Source organism: Coregonus clupeaformis, chromosome 7, assembly GCF_020615455.1.
Source record: "Coregonus clupeaformis isolate EN_2021a chromosome 7, ASM2061545v1, whole genome shotgun sequence".
NCBI classification, from domain to species: domain Eukaryota; kingdom Metazoa; phylum Chordata; class Actinopteri; order Salmoniformes; family Salmonidae; genus Coregonus; species Coregonus clupeaformis.
Genome location: NC_059198.1, coordinates 22126405 through 22147315, shown reverse-complemented (window position 1 = coordinate 22147315; position 20911 = coordinate 22126405). Strand labels below are relative to the sequence as shown.

At 46.1% G+C, this 20911-nt stretch overlaps 1 protein-coding gene across 4 annotated transcripts; it reads left to right on the top strand.

Annotated features, from left to right (window-relative positions):
- The first annotated feature begins 19 nt into the window (after positions 1-19).
- Positions 20-15733, top strand: LOC121569277 (activated CDC42 kinase 1-like). Of its 4 annotated transcripts, none has more exons than XM_045221241.1 (19): positions 20-123; positions 1277-1436; positions 3406-3488; positions 3676-3757; positions 7405-7553; positions 7766-7918; positions 8031-8126; positions 8256-8437; positions 8575-8701; positions 8793-8939; positions 9080-9174; positions 9324-9518; positions 9845-9936; positions 10053-10097; positions 10232-10449; positions 10532-10714; positions 10810-11496; positions 11662-11757; positions 14077-15733. In XM_045221241.1, the coding sequence occupies exons 2-19, from the start codon at positions 1277-1279 to the stop codon at positions 14200-14202; spliced, it is 2916 nt and encodes a 971-aa protein (XP_045077176.1). In that variant the 5' UTR covers positions 20-123; the 3' UTR covers positions 14203-15733. The 4 variants fall into 4 exon arrangements, with proteins under 4 accessions (XP_045077176.1, XP_045077177.1, XP_045077175.1 ...); XM_045221242.1 differs by having other exon boundaries at positions 20-1173; positions 3406-3476; positions 3679-3757; XM_045221240.1 differs by having other exon boundaries at positions 20-1173; positions 3679-3757.
- Positions 15734-20911: the final 5178 nt, after the last annotated feature.

Below are 20911 nucleotides of genomic sequence, written 5' to 3'. Positions count from 1 at the left end.
GCCAGTAATCCGAGCAACACGCGACCAGGAATTACAGGAGAGGAGAGGGAACAGACAGAAAACAACCGAATGCTTATTTTACCAAGTGAAAATGAAGGTTTCTGAAAACAACAATTGATTAAGGCGAGTTTTTGCGAGGTGGAGGAAATAGGGAGTCTGACTTTCTCTCCCCATCTCTCTTTCTATCTCTCTCGATGAGCGTCTGCATGACCTATACCGTTATCTTGATTTGGATCTCTGCCTCTAATGAGGTTACCGTTAATAGGCTAGTCAGTGTATGGATCAGTTATGCGACATGTCCTATTTAACATTTCAGTAGATGAGTTATAAAAACGGATTAAATGCGCATATCTCTTAGCCTATTGTCGTGTGCGTCTTCAACAAGAGCAACTGTTTACTAGGAAAGAGAGGGAGGAGGGTTAGCGTAGGCTTGTTATGTACGGTATTCTCCCTAAAGCAACAGTAGTCTGCACTGCAGTGCTGTTTTATAATGCAGAGCGAGAGAGAAGGAATCGGGGAATACAGGCTATATTTAGCTTTCCATATTCAGACTCAGAGTGCCCTCAATAAAAACAGAGACCGATAGAAAGCACTGTTTCTATCTCCCTCTCTCTCCGTGGATGTTGTATTATTCAACAGTAGACAGAGGATGTCTCACTCAGTCAGAGTGAGAGCGGAATAGAGAGGTTAGGGAGGAGTGGAAGTGTCCTGTGATGTGCGTAGTGGTGAGTCAGCATAGATGGAAAGGGACAGTTTATAGACAGCTTAGCTTGGCTGATGGAGAGAGGAGAGAGTGGTGTCAGATGTCTCCTGGTGTGTGTGTATGCGAGCGCCTGGGTGTGTTTGTGGATGGGTGTGTGTGTGTGTGTATTGATTAGGCAGAAGGTCGTGAGGTTGTTGAGGGGAGATCAACACTGGGCAGACTTGCAGCAGAGTGACCTTAGACTTACCACTGCTTTAACACATACACACACGGCTGAAAAACCAGGACAAAACCCATAGAGTATTGAGAGAGGGAAGGAGGGTGAGGGGAGATTGGAGGACGAGTGTGGGGTGAGCAGCAGCCAAGGTAGAGAACTCTATGTACCAGCGTCTGTCCTACAAGATAGAAGAAGAGGGGGAGGCGAAGAGAGGAAGGAGAGAGTAACGAAGGAGAGAGGGGGAGAACAGATGGTAAAGTATTTTATATACTGTGTTAGACACTGGTTGATGTTGTTGTTAGTATATTGACTGTGTGTGGGTGTGTGCACGTTTGTGTGGGTGTGTGTGTGTGTAGATGACGGAGGAGGGGACAGAGTGGTTGGTAGATCTGTTAACAGACGTTCAGCTGCAGCAGTACTTCCTGCGTATCCGTGACGAGCTGAACGTGACGCGCCTGTCACACTTCGACTACGTTAAGAATGAAGACCTGGAGAAGATCGGCATGGGAAGGCCAGGTGTGTGAAGTATATCATATTTTAAAATATTAAAAATATCAAGGAAAGCTATAGTAGTGGATTTACCAGGTCTATTCCTCTAGAAACGGTCACAATCACAGTCACAACGTGGGTATATCACAGTCACAACGTGGTCATATCACAGTCACAACGTGGTCATATCACAGTCACAACGTGGTCATATTACAGTCACAACGTGGTCATATCACAGTCACAACGTGGTCATATCACAGTCACAACGTGGTCATATTACAGTCACAACGTGGTCATATCACAGTCACAAGGTGGTCATATCACAGTCACACCTTCCTGACTCTCCTCCCTAATCTCTTTGTCCTGTAGCAATCCAAGATCTCACATACATAGGGGATGGGGTTGCAGTTTGTCAGAGGTAGGCTGACCGTATGTGTAATGTACAGTCGTGGTCGAAAGTTTTGAGAATGACACAAATACTAATTTTCACAAAGTCTGCTGCCTCAGTTTTGATGATGGCAATTTGCATATACTCCAGAATGTCATGAAAAGGGATCAGATGAATTGCAATTATTTGCAAAGTCCCTCTTTGCCATGAAAATGAACTTAATCCCCAAAAAACATTTCCACTGCATTTCAGCACTGCCACAAAAGGACCAGCCGTGAGAGTGTTGACGAGGACAAGGCTGGAGATCACTCTGTCATGCTGATTGATTTAGAATAACAGACTGGAAGCTTTAAAAGGAGGGTGGTGCTTGAAATCATTGTTCTTCCTCTGTTAACCATGGTTACCTGCAAGGAAACACGTGCCGTCATCATTGCTTTGCACAAAAAGGGCTTCACAGGCAAGGATATTGCTGCTAGTAAGATTGCACCTAAATCAACCATTTACCGGATCATCAAGAACTTCAAGGAGAGAGGTTCAATTGTTGTGAAGAAGGCATCAGGGCGCCCAAGAAAGTCCAGCAAGCGCCTGGACCGTCTCCTAAAGTTGATTCAGCTGCGGGATCGGGGCACCACCAGTTCAGAGCTTGCTCAGGAATGGCCGCAGGCAGGTGTGAGTGCATCTGCACGCACAGTGAGGCAAATACTTTTGGAGGATGGCCTGGTGTCAAGAATGGCAGCAAAGAAGCCACTTCTCTCCAGGAAAAACATCAGGGACAGACTGATATTCTGCAAAAGGTACAGGGATTGGACTGCTGAGGACTGGGGTAAAGTCATTTTCTCTGATGAATCCCCTTTCCGATTGATTGGGGCATCCGGAAAACACCTTGTCCGGAGAAGACAAGGTGAACGCTACCATCAGTCCTGTGTCATGCCAACAGTAAAGCATCCTGAGACCATTCATGTGTGGGGTTGCTTCTCAGCCAAGGGAGTGGGCTCACTCACAATTTTGCCTAAGAACACAGCCATGAATAAAGAATGGTACCAACACATCCTCCGAGAGCAACTTCTCCCAACCATCCAAGTATAGTTTGGTGACGACCAATGCCTTTTCCAGCATGATGGAGCACCTTGCCATAAGGCAAAAGTGATAACTAAGTGGCTCGGTGAACAAAACATCGACATTTTGGGTCCATAGCCAGGAAACTCCCCAGACCTTAATCCCATTGAGAACTTGTGGCCGATCCTCAAGAGGCGGGTGGACAAACAAAACCCCACAAATTCTGACAAACTCCAAGCATTGATTATGCAAGAATGGGCTGCCATCAGTCAGGATGTGGCCCAGAAGTTAATTGACAGCATACCAGGGCGGATTGCAGAGGTCTTGAAAAAGAAGGGTCAACACTGCAAATATTGACTCTTTGCATAAACTTAATGTAATTGTCAATAAAAGCCTTTGACACTTATGGAATGCTTGTAATTATACTTCAGTATACCATAGTAACATCTGACAAAAATATCTCATAACACTGAAGCAGCGAACTTTGTGAAGACCAATACTTGTGTAATTCTCAAAACTTTTGACCACGATTGTATTCTGTGTGTGTTGTAGGACAGAGGAGGCTTTGGGAGGCAGTCAAGAGGAGGAGAGCTCTCTATAAACGCAAGTCCTGGATGAGCAAGGTACAGCACACAGTGAGTTTGAATCCCTTTTAGCTGTGTGTGTGTGTGTGCGCGTGCGCTTGCAGGCGTTTGTGCATGCATGCATGGCTGAGTGTGTGTGTGCATGGTTGTGTGTGTGCGTGCATGCGTTTTTTGTGCATGTGTGTGTGTGTGTACGTGGTAGAGTCACTCTAAGCTGTAGTCACTGTATTTGGGCCAGCAGGTGTTTCCAGGGAAAAGACCCGACTCTGACTCCGACCCCCAGCAGCCCCGGGGGGCGTCGCCCACCTTGACTACTCCAGGTGTGTGTGGGTGTTTGACATATTCTTTACGTTATCCCAACTCCAGGTTTATAATTGAGATGATTCTGACCTACTCATGTTTATAAGTGACCTATAAACAGTACTGTTTTAAGGAGTTGTAATTGGATAATGTTAACTTACATACAGTGCATTCGGAAAGTATTCAGACCCCTTGACTTTTTCCACTTTGTTACATTACAGCCTTGTTCTAAAAATGATTAAATACATGTTTTCCTCATCAAGCTACACACAATACCACATAATGACAAAGCGAAAACAGGTTTTTATAAATGTTTGCAAATGTATAAAAAATAAAAAACATAACCTTATTTACATAAGTATTCAGACCCTTTGCTATGTGACTCGAAATGTAGTTCAGGTGCATCCTGTTTCCATTGATCATCCTTGAGATGTTTCTACAACTTGATTGGAGTCCACCTGTGGTAAATTCAATTGATTGGACATGATTTGGAAAGGCGCACACCTGTCTATATAAGGTCCCAAAGTTGACAGTGCATGTCAGAGCAAAAACCAAGCCATGAGGTCGAAGGAATTGTCTGTAGAGCTCCGAGACAGGATTGTGTCGAGGCACAGATCTGGGGAAGGGTACCAAAAAATGTCTGCAGTATTGAAGGTCCCCAATTACACAGTGGCCTCCATCATTCTTAAATGGAAGAAGTTTGGAACCACCAAGACTCTTCCTAGAGCTGGCCGCCCGGCCAAACTGAGCAATTGGGGGAGAAAGTCCTTGGTCAGGGAGGTGACCAAGAACCCGATGGTCTCTCTGACATGGCTCCAGAGTTCCTCTGTGGAGATAGGAGAATCTTCCAGAAGGACAACCATCTCTGCAGCACTCCACCAATCAGGCCTTTATGGTAGAGTGGCCAAACGGAAGCAACTCCTCAGTAAAAGTCACATAACAGTCCGCTTGGAGTTTGCCAAAAGGCACCTAAATACTCTCAGACCATGAGAAACAAGATTCTCTGGTCTGATGAAACCAAGATTGAACTCTTTGGCCTGAATGCCAAGCGTCACGTCTGGAGGAAACCTGGCACCATCTCTACGTTGAAGCATGGTGGTGGCAGCATCATGCTGTGGGGATGTTTTTCAGCGGCAGGGACTGGGAGACTAGTCAGGATCGAGGAAAAGATGAACAGAGCAAAGTACAGAGAGATCCTTGATGAAAACCTGCTCCAGAGCGCTCAGGACCTCACACTGGGGCGAAGGTTCACCTTCCACCAGGACAATGACCCTAAGCACACAGCCAAGACAACGCAGGAGTGGCTTCGGGACAAGTCTCTGAATGTCCTTGAGTGGCCCAGCCAGAGCCCGGACTTGAACCCGATCGAGCATCTCTGGAGAGACCTGAAAATAAGTGTGCAGCGACGCTCCCCATCCAACCTGACAGAGCTTGAGAGGATCTGCAGAGACGAATGGGAGAAACTCCCCAAATACAGGTGTGCCAAGCTTGTAGCGTCATACCCAAGAAGACTCGAGGCTGTAATCGCTGCCGAAGGTGCTTAAACAAAGTACTGAGTAAAGGGTCTGAATACATTTTATATATATATATTTTTAATACATTTGCAAAAAAATCTTAAAACCTGTTTTTGCTTTGTCATTATGGGGTATTCATTCGACCTCATGGCTTGATTTTTGCTCTGACGTGCACTGTCAACTGTGTGACCATATACAGTGAGGGAAAAAAGTATTTGATCCCCTGCTGATTTTGTACATTTGCCCACTGACAAAGAAATGATCAGTCTATAATTTTAATGGTAGGTTTATTTGAACAGTGAGAGACAGAATAACAACAAAAACATCCAGAAAAACGCATGTCAAAAATGTTATAAATTGATTTGCATTTTAATGAGGGAAATAAGTATTTGACCCCCTCTCAATCAGAAAGATTTCTGGCTCCCAGGTGTTTTTTATACAGGTAATGAGCTGAGATTAGGAGCACACTCTTAAAGGGAGTGCTCCTAATCTCAGTTTGTTACCTGTATAAAAGTCACCTGTCCACAGAAGCAATCAATCAATCAGATTCCAAACTCTCCACCATGGCCAAGACCAAAGAGCTCTCCAAGGATGTCAGGGACAAGATTGTAGACCTACACAAGGCTGGAATGGGCTACAAGACCATCGCCAAGCAGCTTTTTGAGAAGGTGACAACAGTTGGTGCGATTATTCGCAAATGGAAGAAACACAAAAGAACTGTCAATCTCCCTCGGCCTGGGGCTCCATGCAAGATCTCACCTCGTGGAGTTGCAATGATCATGAGAACAGTGAGGAATCAGCCCAGAACTACACAGGAGGATCTTGTCAATGATCTCAAGGCAGCTGGGACCATAGTCACCAAGAAAACAATTGGTAACACACTACGCCGTGAAGGACTGAAATCCTGCAGCGCCCGCAAGGTCCCCCTGCTCAAGAAAGCACATATACAGGCCCGTCTGAAGTTTGCCAATGAACATCTGAATGATTCAGAGGAGAACTGGGTGAAAGTGTTGTGGTCAGATGAGACCAAAATCGAGCTCTTTGGCATCAACTCAACTCGCCGTGTTTGGAGGAGGAGGAATGCTGCCTATGACCCCAAGAACACCATCCCCACCATCAAACATGGAGGTGGAAACATTATGCTTTGGGGGTGTTTTTCTGCTAAGGGGACAGGACAACTTCACTGCATCAAAAGGACGATGGACGGCGTCATGTACCATCAAATCTTGGGTGACAACCTCCTTCCCTCAGCCAGGGCATTGAAAATAGGTCGTGGATGGGTATTCCAGCATGACAATGACCCAAAACACACGGCCAAGGCAACAAAGGAGTGGCTCAAGAAGAAGCACATTAAGGTCCTGGAGTGGCCTAGCCAGTCTCCAGACCTTAATCCCATAGAAAATCAGTGGAGGGAGCTGAAGGTTCGTGTTGCCAAACGTCAGCCTCGAAACCTTAATGACTTGGAGAAGATCTGCAAAGAGGAGTGGGACAAAATCCCTCCTGAGATGTGTGCAAACCTGGTGGCCAACTACAAGAAACGTCTGACCTCTGTGATTGCCACCAAGTACTAAATCATGTTTTGCAGAGGGGTCAAATAATTATTTCCCTCATTAAAATGCAAATCAATTTATAACATTTTTGACATGCGTTTTTCTGGATTTTGTTGTTGTTATTCTGTCTCTCACTGTTCAAATAAACTTACCATTAAAATTATAGACTGATCATTTCTTTGTCAGTGGGCAAACGTACAAAATCAGCAGGGGATCAAATACTTTTTTCCCTCACTGTATAGACAGGTGTGTGCCTTTCCAAATTATGTCCAATCAATTGAATTTACCACAGGTGTACTCCAATCAAGTTGTAGAAACATCTCAAGGATGATCAATGGAAACAGGATGCACCTGAGCTCAATTTCGAGTCTCAGCAAAGGGTCTGAATACTTATGTAAATAAGGTATTTCTGTTTTTTATTTTTTATACATTTGCAAACATTTCTAAAAACCTGTTTTCACTTTGTCATTATTGGGTGTTGTGTGTAGATTGATGAGGGTAAAAAATCATTTAATCCATTTTAGAATAAGCCTGTAACGTAACAAAATGTGGAAAAAGTAAAGGGGTCTGAATACTTGCACTTATTGCGCCTGGTGTTTTAAGGGTTAACCCCGTCCAGCGATGGGCCGTCGTCGGGGGCAGCCCTGACCTGTCTGATCCGGGAGGCGGAGCTTCAGCTGTGTGAACGACTCGGAGACGGAACCTTCGGAGTCGTGAGGAGAGGAGAGTGGACCGGACCGACTGGACAAGTGGTGAGTGAGTGAGTGAGTGAGTGAGTGAGAGAGAGACAGAGAGAGAGAGAGAGAGAGAGAGAGAGAGAGAGAGAGTAGATTTAATCTTAGTACAGAAAACTATTTTAACAACAATATATTAGTGGATGATTTCATCTGACGGCTGGTTCACAATGTAACATTCTCTCCTCTCCTCTCTCTCCCTCCCCCTCCCTCCATCCTTCCCTCTCTAGCTGTCAGTAGCAGTGAAGTGTCTGAAGACAGACAGTGTGTTAGACACTGAGGGCTTGGATGATTTCATCAGAGAGGTGAACGCCATGCACTCCCTCAACCACCAGAACCTCATACGACTCTACGGAGTGGTGCTGACTCACCCCATGAAGATGGTGAGTCACACACACACACACACACACACACACACACACACACACACACACACACACACATACTCATTAAATACGTTGTATGAATTAATGTATCTCTAACGTGTGTGTATAGGTGACAGAGCTGGCTCCTCTTGGTTCTCTGTTGGATCGTCTGAGGAAGCGACAGGGACACATCCTCATCTCCTCTCTGTGTGGCTACGCTGTACAGGTCAGTGCGTGTGTGTGTGTGTGTGTGTGTGTGGGGGGGGGGGTCTGTGATGTTACTGCATGATTAGCTAGCGCTCACTAGCAAGTTAGTTCACATCTGCTAAGTGTGTGTGTGTGTGTGTGTATGTAGGTGGCGTGTGGCATGGCATATCTAGAACAGAGGCGGTTCCTCCACAGAGACCTGGCTGCAAGGAACGTCCTGCTGTCGACCAATGAGACGGTGAAGATCGGTGACTTTGGCCTGATGAGGGCGCTGCCATCACACCAGGATACATACGTTATGGAAGAGAGTCACAAGGTGCCCTTCGCTTGGTGAGTGAGTGAGTGAGTGAGTGAGTGAGTGAGTGAGTGAGTGAGTGTGTGTGTGTTCTCACTGCATGATCCTGTACTAAACAATACGATCTCTTTCTTCCTCCCCCATCTCTCTCTCTCTCTCGCTCTCTCTCTAGGTGCGCTCCAGAGTCGTTGAGGAGCAGGAGTTTCTCTCATGCTTCAGACACCTGGATGTTTGGAGTCACTCTGTGGGAGATGTTTACACACGGACAGGAGCCATGGCTAGGACTTAATGGCAGCCAGGTATGAACACACAGACACACTCACACACAATCTGTGTTTGACGGTAGTGCTTGATGAGTTTGTGTGTGTGTGTGTGTGTTTCTGTGTGTAGATCCTCCATAAGGTGGATGTGGAGGGGGAGAGGCTGGTGAAGCCAGATGACTGTCCCCAGGATGTTTACAACGTGATGCTGCAGACCTGGAGCCCTCAGCCTGATGACAGACCAACATTCACGGCCCTCAGAGACTTTCTTCTGGAAGTAGGGACACATTTATGGCATGGTTCACCAAGTGTCCAGCAGAGGGCACTGTAGCTACGTGAGTGGTTGCAAGACCGAAGTTGCCCACCTAGTGGCAATAATGATTGTTTGTGTGTGTGTGTGTGTGTGTTTGTGTGTAGACCATGCCTACAGACATGAGAGCGCTGCAGGACTTTGAGGAACCGGACAAACTTCAGATCACCATGAATGACATCATCACCATCATTGAGGGCAGGTCAGTGGGTGATTGTGTGTGGGTGAGGGAGGAATGAGTCATGTTTCTGAAAGTCGGATAGCTATATCATTTGTAGAACAGACGTGCTTCTCTGTAATGTGGAATAGGGAATCATATCAGTGTGTGTCCATGTGTCTCTGTGTCTCCAGAGCAGAGCTCTATTGGTGGAGAGGTCAGAACAGGAGGACATTGCGTGTGGGACAATTTCCTCGCCACGTGGTCACGGCGGTCAGCGGCCTGTCTGCCCAAGACATCAGCAGACCACTCACACACTCCTTCATTCACACTGGACACGGAGACACTGACCCACATAGGAGCTGGGGGCACGCTGACCGCATAGACAGGTACACACACACACTCACACTCACACACACACACACACACACACACATAGACAGATACACACACACACACATAGACAGGTACACACACACACACACACATAGACAGGTACACACACACAAATGGCTGTTACCTGCAAGTACAGTGCCTGACCACTAGAGTGCAGCAGAGCCCTGTCAGTACTGCTCTTGTTCTTTAGATGTCAGGCCCAATGAGACCAATTAGAAAAGTACCCAAAGTGCAAACTGCATGTCATGTAAGTTTTATAAAGACAATTTGAAGTATTGTGTTTACGCTGCACTACATCCCTGGCCTCTACCCCCCTCAGCTTGTACTTGGGAAACCCCATGGACCCCCCTGATGTTATGGGAATGGATCCTTCCACTGCCCGGCCCACCAAACTACCCAACCGCACCAAGAGTGAGTAGGCTACACACACAAACACACATTTATTCTCTCCTTACAATATCTAACTACCTCATTCTTTTTTGTATTAATTCCTGAACTCTCTCCCTCTTTCTCTTTCTGTCCATCAGAGCAGCCTCCTCCTCGTCCTCCCCAGCCTGCTGTCTTGATCAAGAGTGAGTATGTCTCCCACGCTGGGTGTTTATTTACCTGTATATGTTGAGCTGTCTGATTGCTGATAATGATGACAGTGTGTCTGTGTGTGTGTGTGTGTGTGTGTGTGTGTGTGTGTGTGTGTGTGTGTGTGTAGAGCCATTCTATGACTCTGTGTTAGATGATGATAATGAATATGAAGGTGCTTCATCGGGGTTGAAGAGGCTGGGCCTCCAACTCCGCCCGTGGGAGGGGCCAGGTGTAAGGTCAGCCAAAAGCGAGGTCTCGCTCATCGACTTCACCGATGACAGCTTTAGCTCGGCCACGCCCTCCCCTCTCACTGAGACATGCCTACCTGACCAGGACACACTCAAGGTACACACACACACACACACACACACACACACACACACACTCCGTGGGCAAAATAACAGTCTTCTCTTCTCTCTCCCTCCAGGACCTTCCTTCCATCCTGGACTGGCCCCTCCCTCTTCCTGCCTATGACGAGGTTGCAACAGAGGCTGAGGGCCAATTGGTAGACCAGGAGGTTCGATCCATCACTGGATTGTCTGAGGGGATTTTGGCAGAGGGGAGGGGCTTAACACAGTCAGCTGATCTGTTCAAGGAGCTGCAGAGAGAGGTACGAAACACATAAACACACACACACACACCACAGGTTTGTAATTTGAGTTTGGCGTTTTAAAGTAGATTTTTTCTCTTCCTGCTGACCTGCAGGTGATGGTGAAACTGCGTGTTCCCATGACAGCCGGCCGTTCCCTCCCCTCCTCCCCCCTCCCCCTCTCCCTGGCCCCGCCGGCCCCTCACAGACAGATCTACCTTCCTCCCCCCTCCTCCTCTTCTTCCTATGAGGACAGACCCATGCTACCTCCACGCTCCCCCATCCCACCCCTCCGCTCCTCCAAACACGTTTCCCTAGGTGAGAGGGAAGACACGCCCCCTCAGATCCCTCCCAGAGACCACGCCTTCTCTCAGCCCTCCCCTCCCTCCTCCTCCCCCCTTTGTCTCCCCCCCCCTCCCCTCTCTGTCTCCCCTCGTCAGAGGACAGGGCTGTATGGTGTTGTTGGTCCTCTCGGCTCTCTAGTCTCCTCCCCCTCTTCCTCTCCTCCCTCCTCCTCCCTCTATTCCTCCAGGCTCACTGCTACCCCTCCCCCCAGCGCCTCATTGGATCCCCTCTCTGAGGGGCGTGGCCTGTCAATGCTTATTGACAGCTCTCTGAGTTCTGAACGCCCCGCCTACCTGGAGAGATATGGAGCCGCCAAAATGGCCACCGTCCGACCCATGATGCAACAGCAACCTGGCGGGGGTGGGGCCAGGCCTAACACCTCTTTCAACAACAACAACCACAGGACTCAGCATTTAACTACAGCTCCCAGCAGTCAACGGGAGAACAGCCTCATTCAGGTTAGAGATGTTCAGAACAAGCAGTGTAGAATGAGGCTGCATTCAAGTGCTCTTTGTGTTTATCTGTTTATCATGTCAGAAATGCATTTAAATGCTTTTTGAAGTCGCAAGACTTCTGAACCTATGAGATCCTAAAACAGTGCGTGTGTGTGTGTGTGCGTGTAGGTGCAGGTGGCAGTGCATGGTGTGACAGCAGAGGAGTGTGAAGTGGCTCTGGAGACTCACAGCTGGAACATCCCTCAGGCAATATGCCAACTAAAGGTACACGCACACACACTCTCTCTCTCTAACATCTCTCTAACATCTCTTCTAACATCTCTCTCTAACATCTATCTTTCTCTCTAACATCTCTCTAAGATCTCTCTCTCTAAGATCTCTCTCTAACATCTCTCTCTCTAACATCTCTCTCTAACATCTCTCTCTCTCTAAGATCTCTCTCTGTCTCTCTCTCTCTAACATCTCTGTATGATCTCTCGCTAACATCTCTCTCTCTAAGATCTTTCTCTAAAATCTCGCTCTAACATCTCTCTCTAATATCTCTCTCTCTAACATCTCTCTCTGTCTCTCTCTCTCTAACATCTCTCTCTCTCTAAGATCTCTCTCTAACATCTCTCTCTCTCTAAAATCTCTCTCTAACATTTCAATTACATTTCTATTTAAGGGCTTTATTGGCATGGGAAACGTATGTTAACATTGCCAAAGCAAGTGAAGTAGATAGTAATCAAAAGTGAAATAAACAATAAATATTGACAGTAAATATTACACTCAGAAGTTCCAAAAAAATTAAGACATTTCAAATGTCATATTATGTACAGTGGGGAGAACAAGTATTTGATACACTGCCTATTTTGCAGATTTTCCTACTTACAAAGCATGTAGAGGTCTGTAATTTGTATCATAGGTACACTTCAACTGTGAGAGACGGAATCTAAAACAAAAACCCAGAAAATCACATTGTATGATTTTTAAGTAATTAATTTGCATTTTATTGCATGACATAAGTATTTGATACATCAGAAAAGCCGAACTTAATATTTGGTACAGAAACCTTTGTTTGCAATTACAGAGATCATACGTTTGCTGTAGGTCTTGACCAGGTTTGCACACACTGCAGCAGGGATTTTGGCCCACTCCTCCATACAGACCTTCTCCAGATCCTTCAGGTTTCGGGGCTGTCGCTGGGCAATACGGACTTTCAGCTCCCTCCAAAGATTTTCTATTGGGTTCAGGTCTGGAGACTGACTAGGCCACTCCAGGACCTTGAGATGCTTCTTACGGAGCCACTCCTTAGTTGCCCTGGCTATGTGTTTCGGGTCGTTGTCATGCTGGAAGACCCAGCCACGACCCATCTTCAATGCTCTTACTGAGGGAAGGAGGTTGTTGGCCAAGATCTCGCGATACATGGCCCCATCCATCCTCCCCTCAACACGGTGCAGTCGTCCTGTCCCCTTTGCAGAAAAGCATCCCCAAAGAATGATGTTTCCACCTCCATGCTTCACGGTTGGGATGGTATTCTTGGGGTTGTACTCATCCTTCTTCTTCCTCCAAACACGGCGCGAGTGGAGTTTAGACCAAAAAGCTCTATTTTTGTCTCATCAGACCACATGACCTTCTCCCCATTCCTCCTCTGGATCATCCAGATGGTCATTGGCAAACTTCAGACGGGCCTGGACATGCGCTGGCTTGAGCAGGGGGACCTTGCGTACGCTGCAGGATTTTAATCCATGACGGCGTAGTGTGTTACTAATGGTTTTCTTTGAGACTGTGGTCCCAGCTCTCTTCAGGTCATTGACCAGGTCCTGCCATGTAGTTCTGGGCTGATCCCTCACCTTCCTCATGATCATTGATGCCCCACGAGGTGAGATCTTGCATGGAGCCCCAGACCAAGGGTGATTGACCGTCATCTTGAACTTCTTCCATTTTCTAATAATTGCGCCAACAGTTGTTGCCTTCTCACCAAGCTGCTTGCCTATTGTCCTGTAGCCGATCCCAGCCTTGTGCAGGTCTACAATTGTATCCCTGATGTCCTTACACAGCTCTCTGGTCTTGGCCATTGTGGAGAGGTTGGAGTCTGTTTGATTGAGTGTGTGGACAGGTGCAGTTAATATAGGTAATGAGTGGAGAACAGGAGGGCTTAAAGAAAAACGAACAGATCTGTGAGAGCCGGAATTCTTACTGGTTGGTAGGTGATCAAATACTTATGTCATGCAATAAAATGCTAATTAATTACTTAAAAATCATACAATGTGATTTTCTGGATTTTTGTTTTAGATTCCGTCTCTCACAGTTGAAGTGTACCTATGATAAAAATTACAGACCTCTACATGCTTTGTAAGTAGGAAAACCTGCAAAATCGGCAGTGTATCAAATACTTTTTCTCCCCACTGTATATATACAGTGTTGTAACAATAATCTCTCTCTCTCTCTAAGATCTCTCTCTAACATCTCTCTAAGATCTCTCTCTAACATCTCTCTCTCTTTCTAAGATCTCTCTCTAACATCTCTCTAACATCTCTCTCTCTCTAACATCTCTCTCTCTCTCTAAGATACCTCTCTAACATCTCTCTCTCTCTGTTCTAGGTAGAACAGTTGTTCCGCCTGGGTCTGCATTCTAGATCAGAGTGCCAGGAGGTTCTAGAGCGTTGCCAGTGGAACCTAGAACAGGCAAGCACCCTGCTCCTGGACTCTTATGGGAAAGTAGGCTGAGACAGACTCCAGGACTACTGACCTTTAACCCTACAGACCTAAAGCTACAGACCAGAAACTACAGACATGTCCCTATAATTACAGACCTTTAACCATAGACCTAAAGCTACAGACCAGCCCAGCTGTATACTAGAGAACTCTGACAGGCAGGTGAAGCCAGTAACGTTAGCTGACTGTGGGCCAGACATAGAAATAGAGGTAATAGAACAGAAGGGAAACAATAGACAAGCACAGAACTGCATGCTCAGTAGTTAAGTTATTATATTGTCATGTTATATAGTTATTTATTTAGATATATCATTGTTAGTATTACATAGTCGCTCACAGGGTCAAAAATATGAGGTATGAATATTTATTGTTTGGATATCTAAGGATTATTTATGTTGCTGTCATTTCAGCTCTCAGTGTGTGTGTGTGTGTGTGTGTGTGTGTGTGTGTGTGTGTGTGTGGGTATTTCTGGCAGGTCATTTGGGGGGCATGAATTTGTCACCAGCCGGAGACACACTCAGTCAGAGATAAATATAGCAGTGCAAATCACACAAGCACACACGCAGACATGCTCAGACACAAGGACAGGATAGATTTGTATCACTCACTCTTCCACTCACTCTCCACTTGGACTCTCCAGCAATTCCCTGCTTCCCGCTGTCTCCGAGATCAAGGGTCAGAGGTCAGGTCACCGTGGTAACAGTAAACTGGCTGATGCTGGCCTGTGTGCTGGCAGGGGGGCAGGGGTCAAACGTTGGAGGTCAGGAGGGGAGTGGCCGTTGGATGGGAGGTGTGTGTAAATACCTGCTGTAATTGCTCCTGCTTTTACAGTTGATGTTCTGCTATGATCAGGGATATAAAACCATACATTCTGGTGTATCTGTAGCATGACTTCAACACTGAGTCCATATGTAGTGTCCTGCACGGATATAACGTGTCAATGTAAAGTATGATAATAATGTTGTGTTGTAGATAATGTACTATTGTGATGTTAATAATACATGGAATACAAGTATATATGTGTTGATAAGGACCGTATACAGTATAGTGTTTAATGGTGTGTGACAAACAGAAGATGTTAAGATGAAAATAATGCTCTGTCTGTGTGTGTGTGTGTGTGTGTGTGTGTGTGTGTGTGTGTGTGTGTGTGTGTGTGTGTGTGTGTGTGTGTGTGTGTGTGTGTGTGTGCGTGCGTGCGTGCGTGCGTGCGTGCGAATAGTGATTAGAATTATACGCAATCATACACCATATTAGAGACATATCTACAGGGAGGTACAGATACTGCAAGGTGTGTGTGTGTGTGTGTGTGTGTGTGTGTGTGTGTGTGTGTGTGTGTGTGTGTGTGTGTGTGTGTGTGTGTGTGTGTGTGTGTGTGTGTGTGTGTGTGTGTGTGTGTGTGTGTGAGAGAGAGAGAGAGTTTATGCGTGTGTGTTTGCTCTTGCTAGTAGTGCTATAAACTGATGGTAGTAATATCATTCTGCAGGACAACAGATCTGTAATACAACATGTCTGATATTTTATAATAAACTGATTTTTGGATCAACTCTGGATTCTATTCTGGTTTCCTGCTTGTCTTGGAAAAGACAAAACATAGAATAACAAGCAATCAACAAGACAACAGAGAAAGGGGGATGATGAGAGAGAGAGAGAGAGAGAGAGAGAAAAGGGTAAGAGAGAGAAAGAGAAGAGAAACAGTAGGAGAACAAAATGATATATATAGAGAGAGAGAAATAGTAGGAGAACAAAATGAGATAAAGAAAGAAAGAAAAAGGAGAAAGTGACTCATCCTTGAACTGGACAGAAATCAATGGGATCAAGTGGAGGGGAAAAAATGTCTTCCCTAAGGAAGGGAAGGGGATCTGTGAGAGAAGAGAGGAAGAGGAGACGTCAGGGAGGTAGGAGAGGGGGAGGGAGCGGAGGAGTAGAAGAGGGAAGGAAGGGAGAGAGGGAGGAAGGTTTAATGGGGCAGGGTTTACCTCTACCGCTCTTGAAACCCACACACACCACATGCACACACACACCACACACACAACATGAGCGATGAGTAGCAGGCCAGATAGTAATGGCCAGATAGTAATTTAGCACTTCAGTGAGATTAATGACGTTACTCTTCAAATACTGTCCCTATCAAACACCTTTTCTGTCTCTCTCCCCTTTTTTTAGTTACACTGTTTATACACACCGCATATTTATTTATATACTGGATTCTTGACATAGCTGTCTCTAATATATCTACTGCTGTACATATAATTCCTAATATATCTACTGCTGTACATATAATTCCTAGTATATCTACTTCTGTACATATCACTATTTGTATATCTACTGCTGTACATATCATTCTTAGTATATCTACTGCTGTACATATCATTCCTAGTATATCTACTGCTGTACATATCATTCCTAGTATATCTACTGCTGTACATATCATTCTTAGTATATCTACTGCTGTACATATCATTCTTAGTATGTCTTCCGGTGTATATACATATATATTGCATTTGGATTACTGTTACTATTTGGGTAAAAAATAATAATACATTGATTGTTTGTGTACTCGTTTGACATTTTACTGCATTGTTAGGAGCTAGTAACATACGTATTTGGCTGCACCCGCTATAACCTCTGCTAAACTGTGTACGCAACCAATAAACTTTGATTTGTTACGTTCCCCAGCAAGAAAACCAAAAATTGTCGCTCAAACAGAAGGAGTCACTGACAACAACCAAACGAAACAGGTGGGGTTTTAGGAGGGGTTCTGAAAGACACTCATGGGGGTGTCCACTGAAAGTTGACTAGCAACAACAACTGGGACCTAAAAGACACCCACCATGAGCGCCCACTAAATCTGCCCAAGAAGAGGCAAACAGAAGAAAAACCCAAACCAAACTGAAAGACAGGAAGCAAACCACACAGTGGAGCAAAATGAAAACAGGGAAATCAGATAGGGAGAGACAACTAAAGGTGTTAACACTCCACGTCTCTCAAGCCCACTGGAGCACAAATGTCTCGCGGCCATTTTAGGGATGTGGCAATCCGCTCAAACAGAGTAAAATATACGTCCACCTCCTTTTCATTGAAAGGCGGTACAAGTTGGCTGTTCCGACTAAGATCAAACTCTGTTGAGGTTGCAGGATGGCCTGACTGGATTCGGAGTGCTTCCAGATCTATCTCTTAATCGAATGGCTGCTCACTTTCCTGTTCCTTTTCCTTGTGCTCAAGCTCTAATTTCTGTTGTTCCCATTTTGCCTTTAGTTCTACCTCTTGCAGTTGCACGTCTATGGGGTGTACACTACCACCCGTAGGACCCCTTTTCATCATCCTAAACTAACTCTTTGACTACTGCTTCGAATCGGCATGTGCAACTTTGATGTCATAATGATTTGCCTTCGTACATTTATCTAGCATGTCCCATGTAGGGTTTTCCATAAATGCTTCCAACTTAAAATCCATGTTTTTTGTTTATTTTATTAGCCTGTGTGTTTATGCAACTTTCAAAATGCTTCCACCAATCTTATAACCCCGCTGGGTGGATGTTAGTGACAGAAACTCTACCACAGAAGTGTATGTTGAACACTCAAATATCTGGGCACAGCAGAGCTTCAGAGTAGGTGACTAGAGTGACTACCATACTCATGGGAAACAAGGTCCCGGACGAGCCCCCATTTTGTTACGTTCCCCAGCAAGAAAATCATCTCTCCATTTCTCACCTCCTTGTACTTGTCCCTTGTCAGTAGGGACAGTCCTCTTATGTTTCAGCTCTAAGTGTGTGTGCGTGTGCGTGTGTGTGTGTGTGTGTGTGTATGTGTGTGTGTGTCAGGGTTTGTGATTGTGATAGATGTGTGTAATGGTGTGTGTAAATGGCTCCTGATGTGTCTCTGAACTCAGGCACTCACTCACACACAGCTTAACGAGTCCCTTGACAGGAGGAGGATAGAGGGAGAGAGAGAGAGGGGGGAAATAGAGGATGGGAGAGGAGGAGAGAGAGGGGGAGGAAGAGAGTGTGAGAGAGAGAGGGGGGAGGTAGAGAGAGAGTGGGGGGGAAGAGAGAGGGGGGAGAGAGAGAGGGTGGAAGAGAGAGAGGGGGGGAGAGGGGGGAAGCGAGAGAGGAGGGGAGAGAGAGTGGGGGGAAGAGAGAGAGAGGGAGAGGGTTTGAGTTTTAAAAAACCTTTATTGGGTCTGGGAACCCACAACACAATAAACACTCAAACAAACAAAAACATGGTTAAACATCAATTAAAAACACAACACCAAATCTTCCTCCACAGTAACTAAACACAACAACCTCTGAATACCCCATCTGCTCATAAACAGCCCAATGTAATAGGCAAACTCAACCCTCAGTCTTGCTGCCAAAATCCCCTCCAGCATGCCCACCACATGCACAGACTCCTGTCCCCGGATACTGTTCTTTCATGTCTTCCAAATTGCTAATTTAGCTGCCTCTGACACTAAGTTAAGTAAGAGACACACCCGCCCACCTCGTCGATTTTACTCCTTCCAGGGAAGAAGCACGGGACACTTTTACACATATTATGTACATGGCCTTCTTTCCCACCGCCTTGAACTCCCCCAGCTCCGGGGTATCGAAGGAAAGCAGCATCCCCACGTCCTCCTCTAATGCCCCCGCCGCAGCACTAACATTCAGCACAGGGAACACATAATCCAGACCCTCCGTCCACCGATCAGAATTGAAAGTGTCAGTCACATACTGCTGATGAAGTACTGGCAAGGAATCGCAGACCTCAGCTACGACCTTCCTGAGTAGGTGAGATGATCTGATCCCCGCTCTTTCTCTCAGCTCCTCCAACGATCTGCTCCTGCTCCGCATCATATGACCCAGCTTGGTGCACCCCACACCTAACAGGCATGAACCTAGGCTGGCTGAACCCATAGCACGAGACTGGATAGTGTTATAAAAAAAGAGGCTCTTCAAAAAGCCACATCCCTGGTGGCGTGCTGGCCTTACGGGACATGACAAACTCTCCAAGCCGCATAACAGACTCATAGAATGGAGTCAGGCCAGACAAATCACACCCCTCTAGCTTTAAGAGGAAAAGGTGCTTGTTTAAGCCCAAACAGCCCGCTCTCCTCATCAATGCATAGGCTGCATCGACCCAGCTAGAACCGTCACTGTACAACAGTCTCAGGGCTGCTTGAAGCCGGAAAGCCATGATCCTAGAAGAAATGTCCACCAGGCCTTGCCCACCCTCGTGCAGTGGCTGCAGCTTTAATACAATGTTGTCCAGACCAGAAGAAATTGACAAGGGTCCTCTGAAGCTCTTGTATAAGGTGGCTGTATCGGCTAGGTTATTGGCAACCAGCACCCTTCCCCTATAAGACAGCTGGGGTAGCACCCATTTCCACCTAGACAATCTGGCACACACCTTCTCCACTACACCCTCCCAGTTCTTTTTTTGAAAGACATCGGAGCCATAAAAAAATAAAAAATAAAATTCCATCTCTGCCCCACTGAAGCCCCCCTGGTAACCATGGAGCCGACCCTATCTGAAGCTGACCTGCCCACAGCGATTCACTCTTTTCCCATTTGACTCTAGCTGAGGAAGCTCCCTCATACACCTTTAAAGCGTTTGAGAGAACCTTACTGGTTTCTCTGTGCCAGGGGTTATGAAGGGTCCCACGATAGCACTGTCTGCGTATGCAGATGACGTGACAGTTTTTATTACAGGGGGTGAGGATGTTAAGCCTCGCTCTTAAAAAAACAAAGCATTGGTTCAATTGCCAGACAATATAACTGTCCTGAAATTGGGCACCCCTGCCTGGTACCCCTTTGGACGGGGACGGGGCAGCTCAAACCACCCCCCACCTTCACCAGACATGAGGCCCCAACATACAGTAAACTCATCCAAGACAAAAAAAAACATCCCCAAACCCAAAGGCTTTCATTGTTTTGAACAAGTACTGGTGGTCCACACGGTCAAAAGCCTTCTCCTGATCCAAAGAAAGCAAACCCACATTCACATCAGACAGTTTACAAATGTCTAAAACATCTCTTATTAGAAACAAGTTATCAACAATAGAGTGGTCATGTACACAGTAAGACTGGTCCTTGTGGACCAACAGCCCCAGATATTCTTTCAACCTGTTTGAGAGACACTTAGATATACTTTTATATTCTGCACACAGCAATGCAAAAGGTCGGCAGTTTTTCAAGAGCCAAATGCTACTTTTTTGGCAACAATGAAAGCACAGCACGTTGACAGGATACAGGAAGAGAACCCTCATGAAAAGATTCACACACCACTTCATAAAAATCCCCCCCAATAGACCCCCAAAAGTGCTTATAGAAATCAGATGCTAAACCATCGATGCCAGGGGCTCGGCCTGATGAGAGCTGCATAACTGTAGTGGACAGCTCCTGCAGAGTAATGTCAGAGTCCTGAGCATCTCTCTGCTCAGGGCCCAATTGAGGAAGTCTATGTAACAACTGTTCAGCACACAGAGGATCACAATCCTCCGCCTTATAGAGGGCAGAGTAGAAATCCACGGCATGTTGGCACATCTCACCGTCATCCGTGGGCACCTTCCCATCAGGGAGACGAAGGCATTTGCGTTGCAATGTCGACTGCCCCAGGTTTTTTTTTAAAGCGCTAGTAGCATCCATATCCTTGAGGGTAGCAAAGCGAGACCTAATCAAGGCATCCTTCACTCTTTCATGTAAAAACGACCTCAGTTCATGTCTCTTGTCCTGTATGTTCAT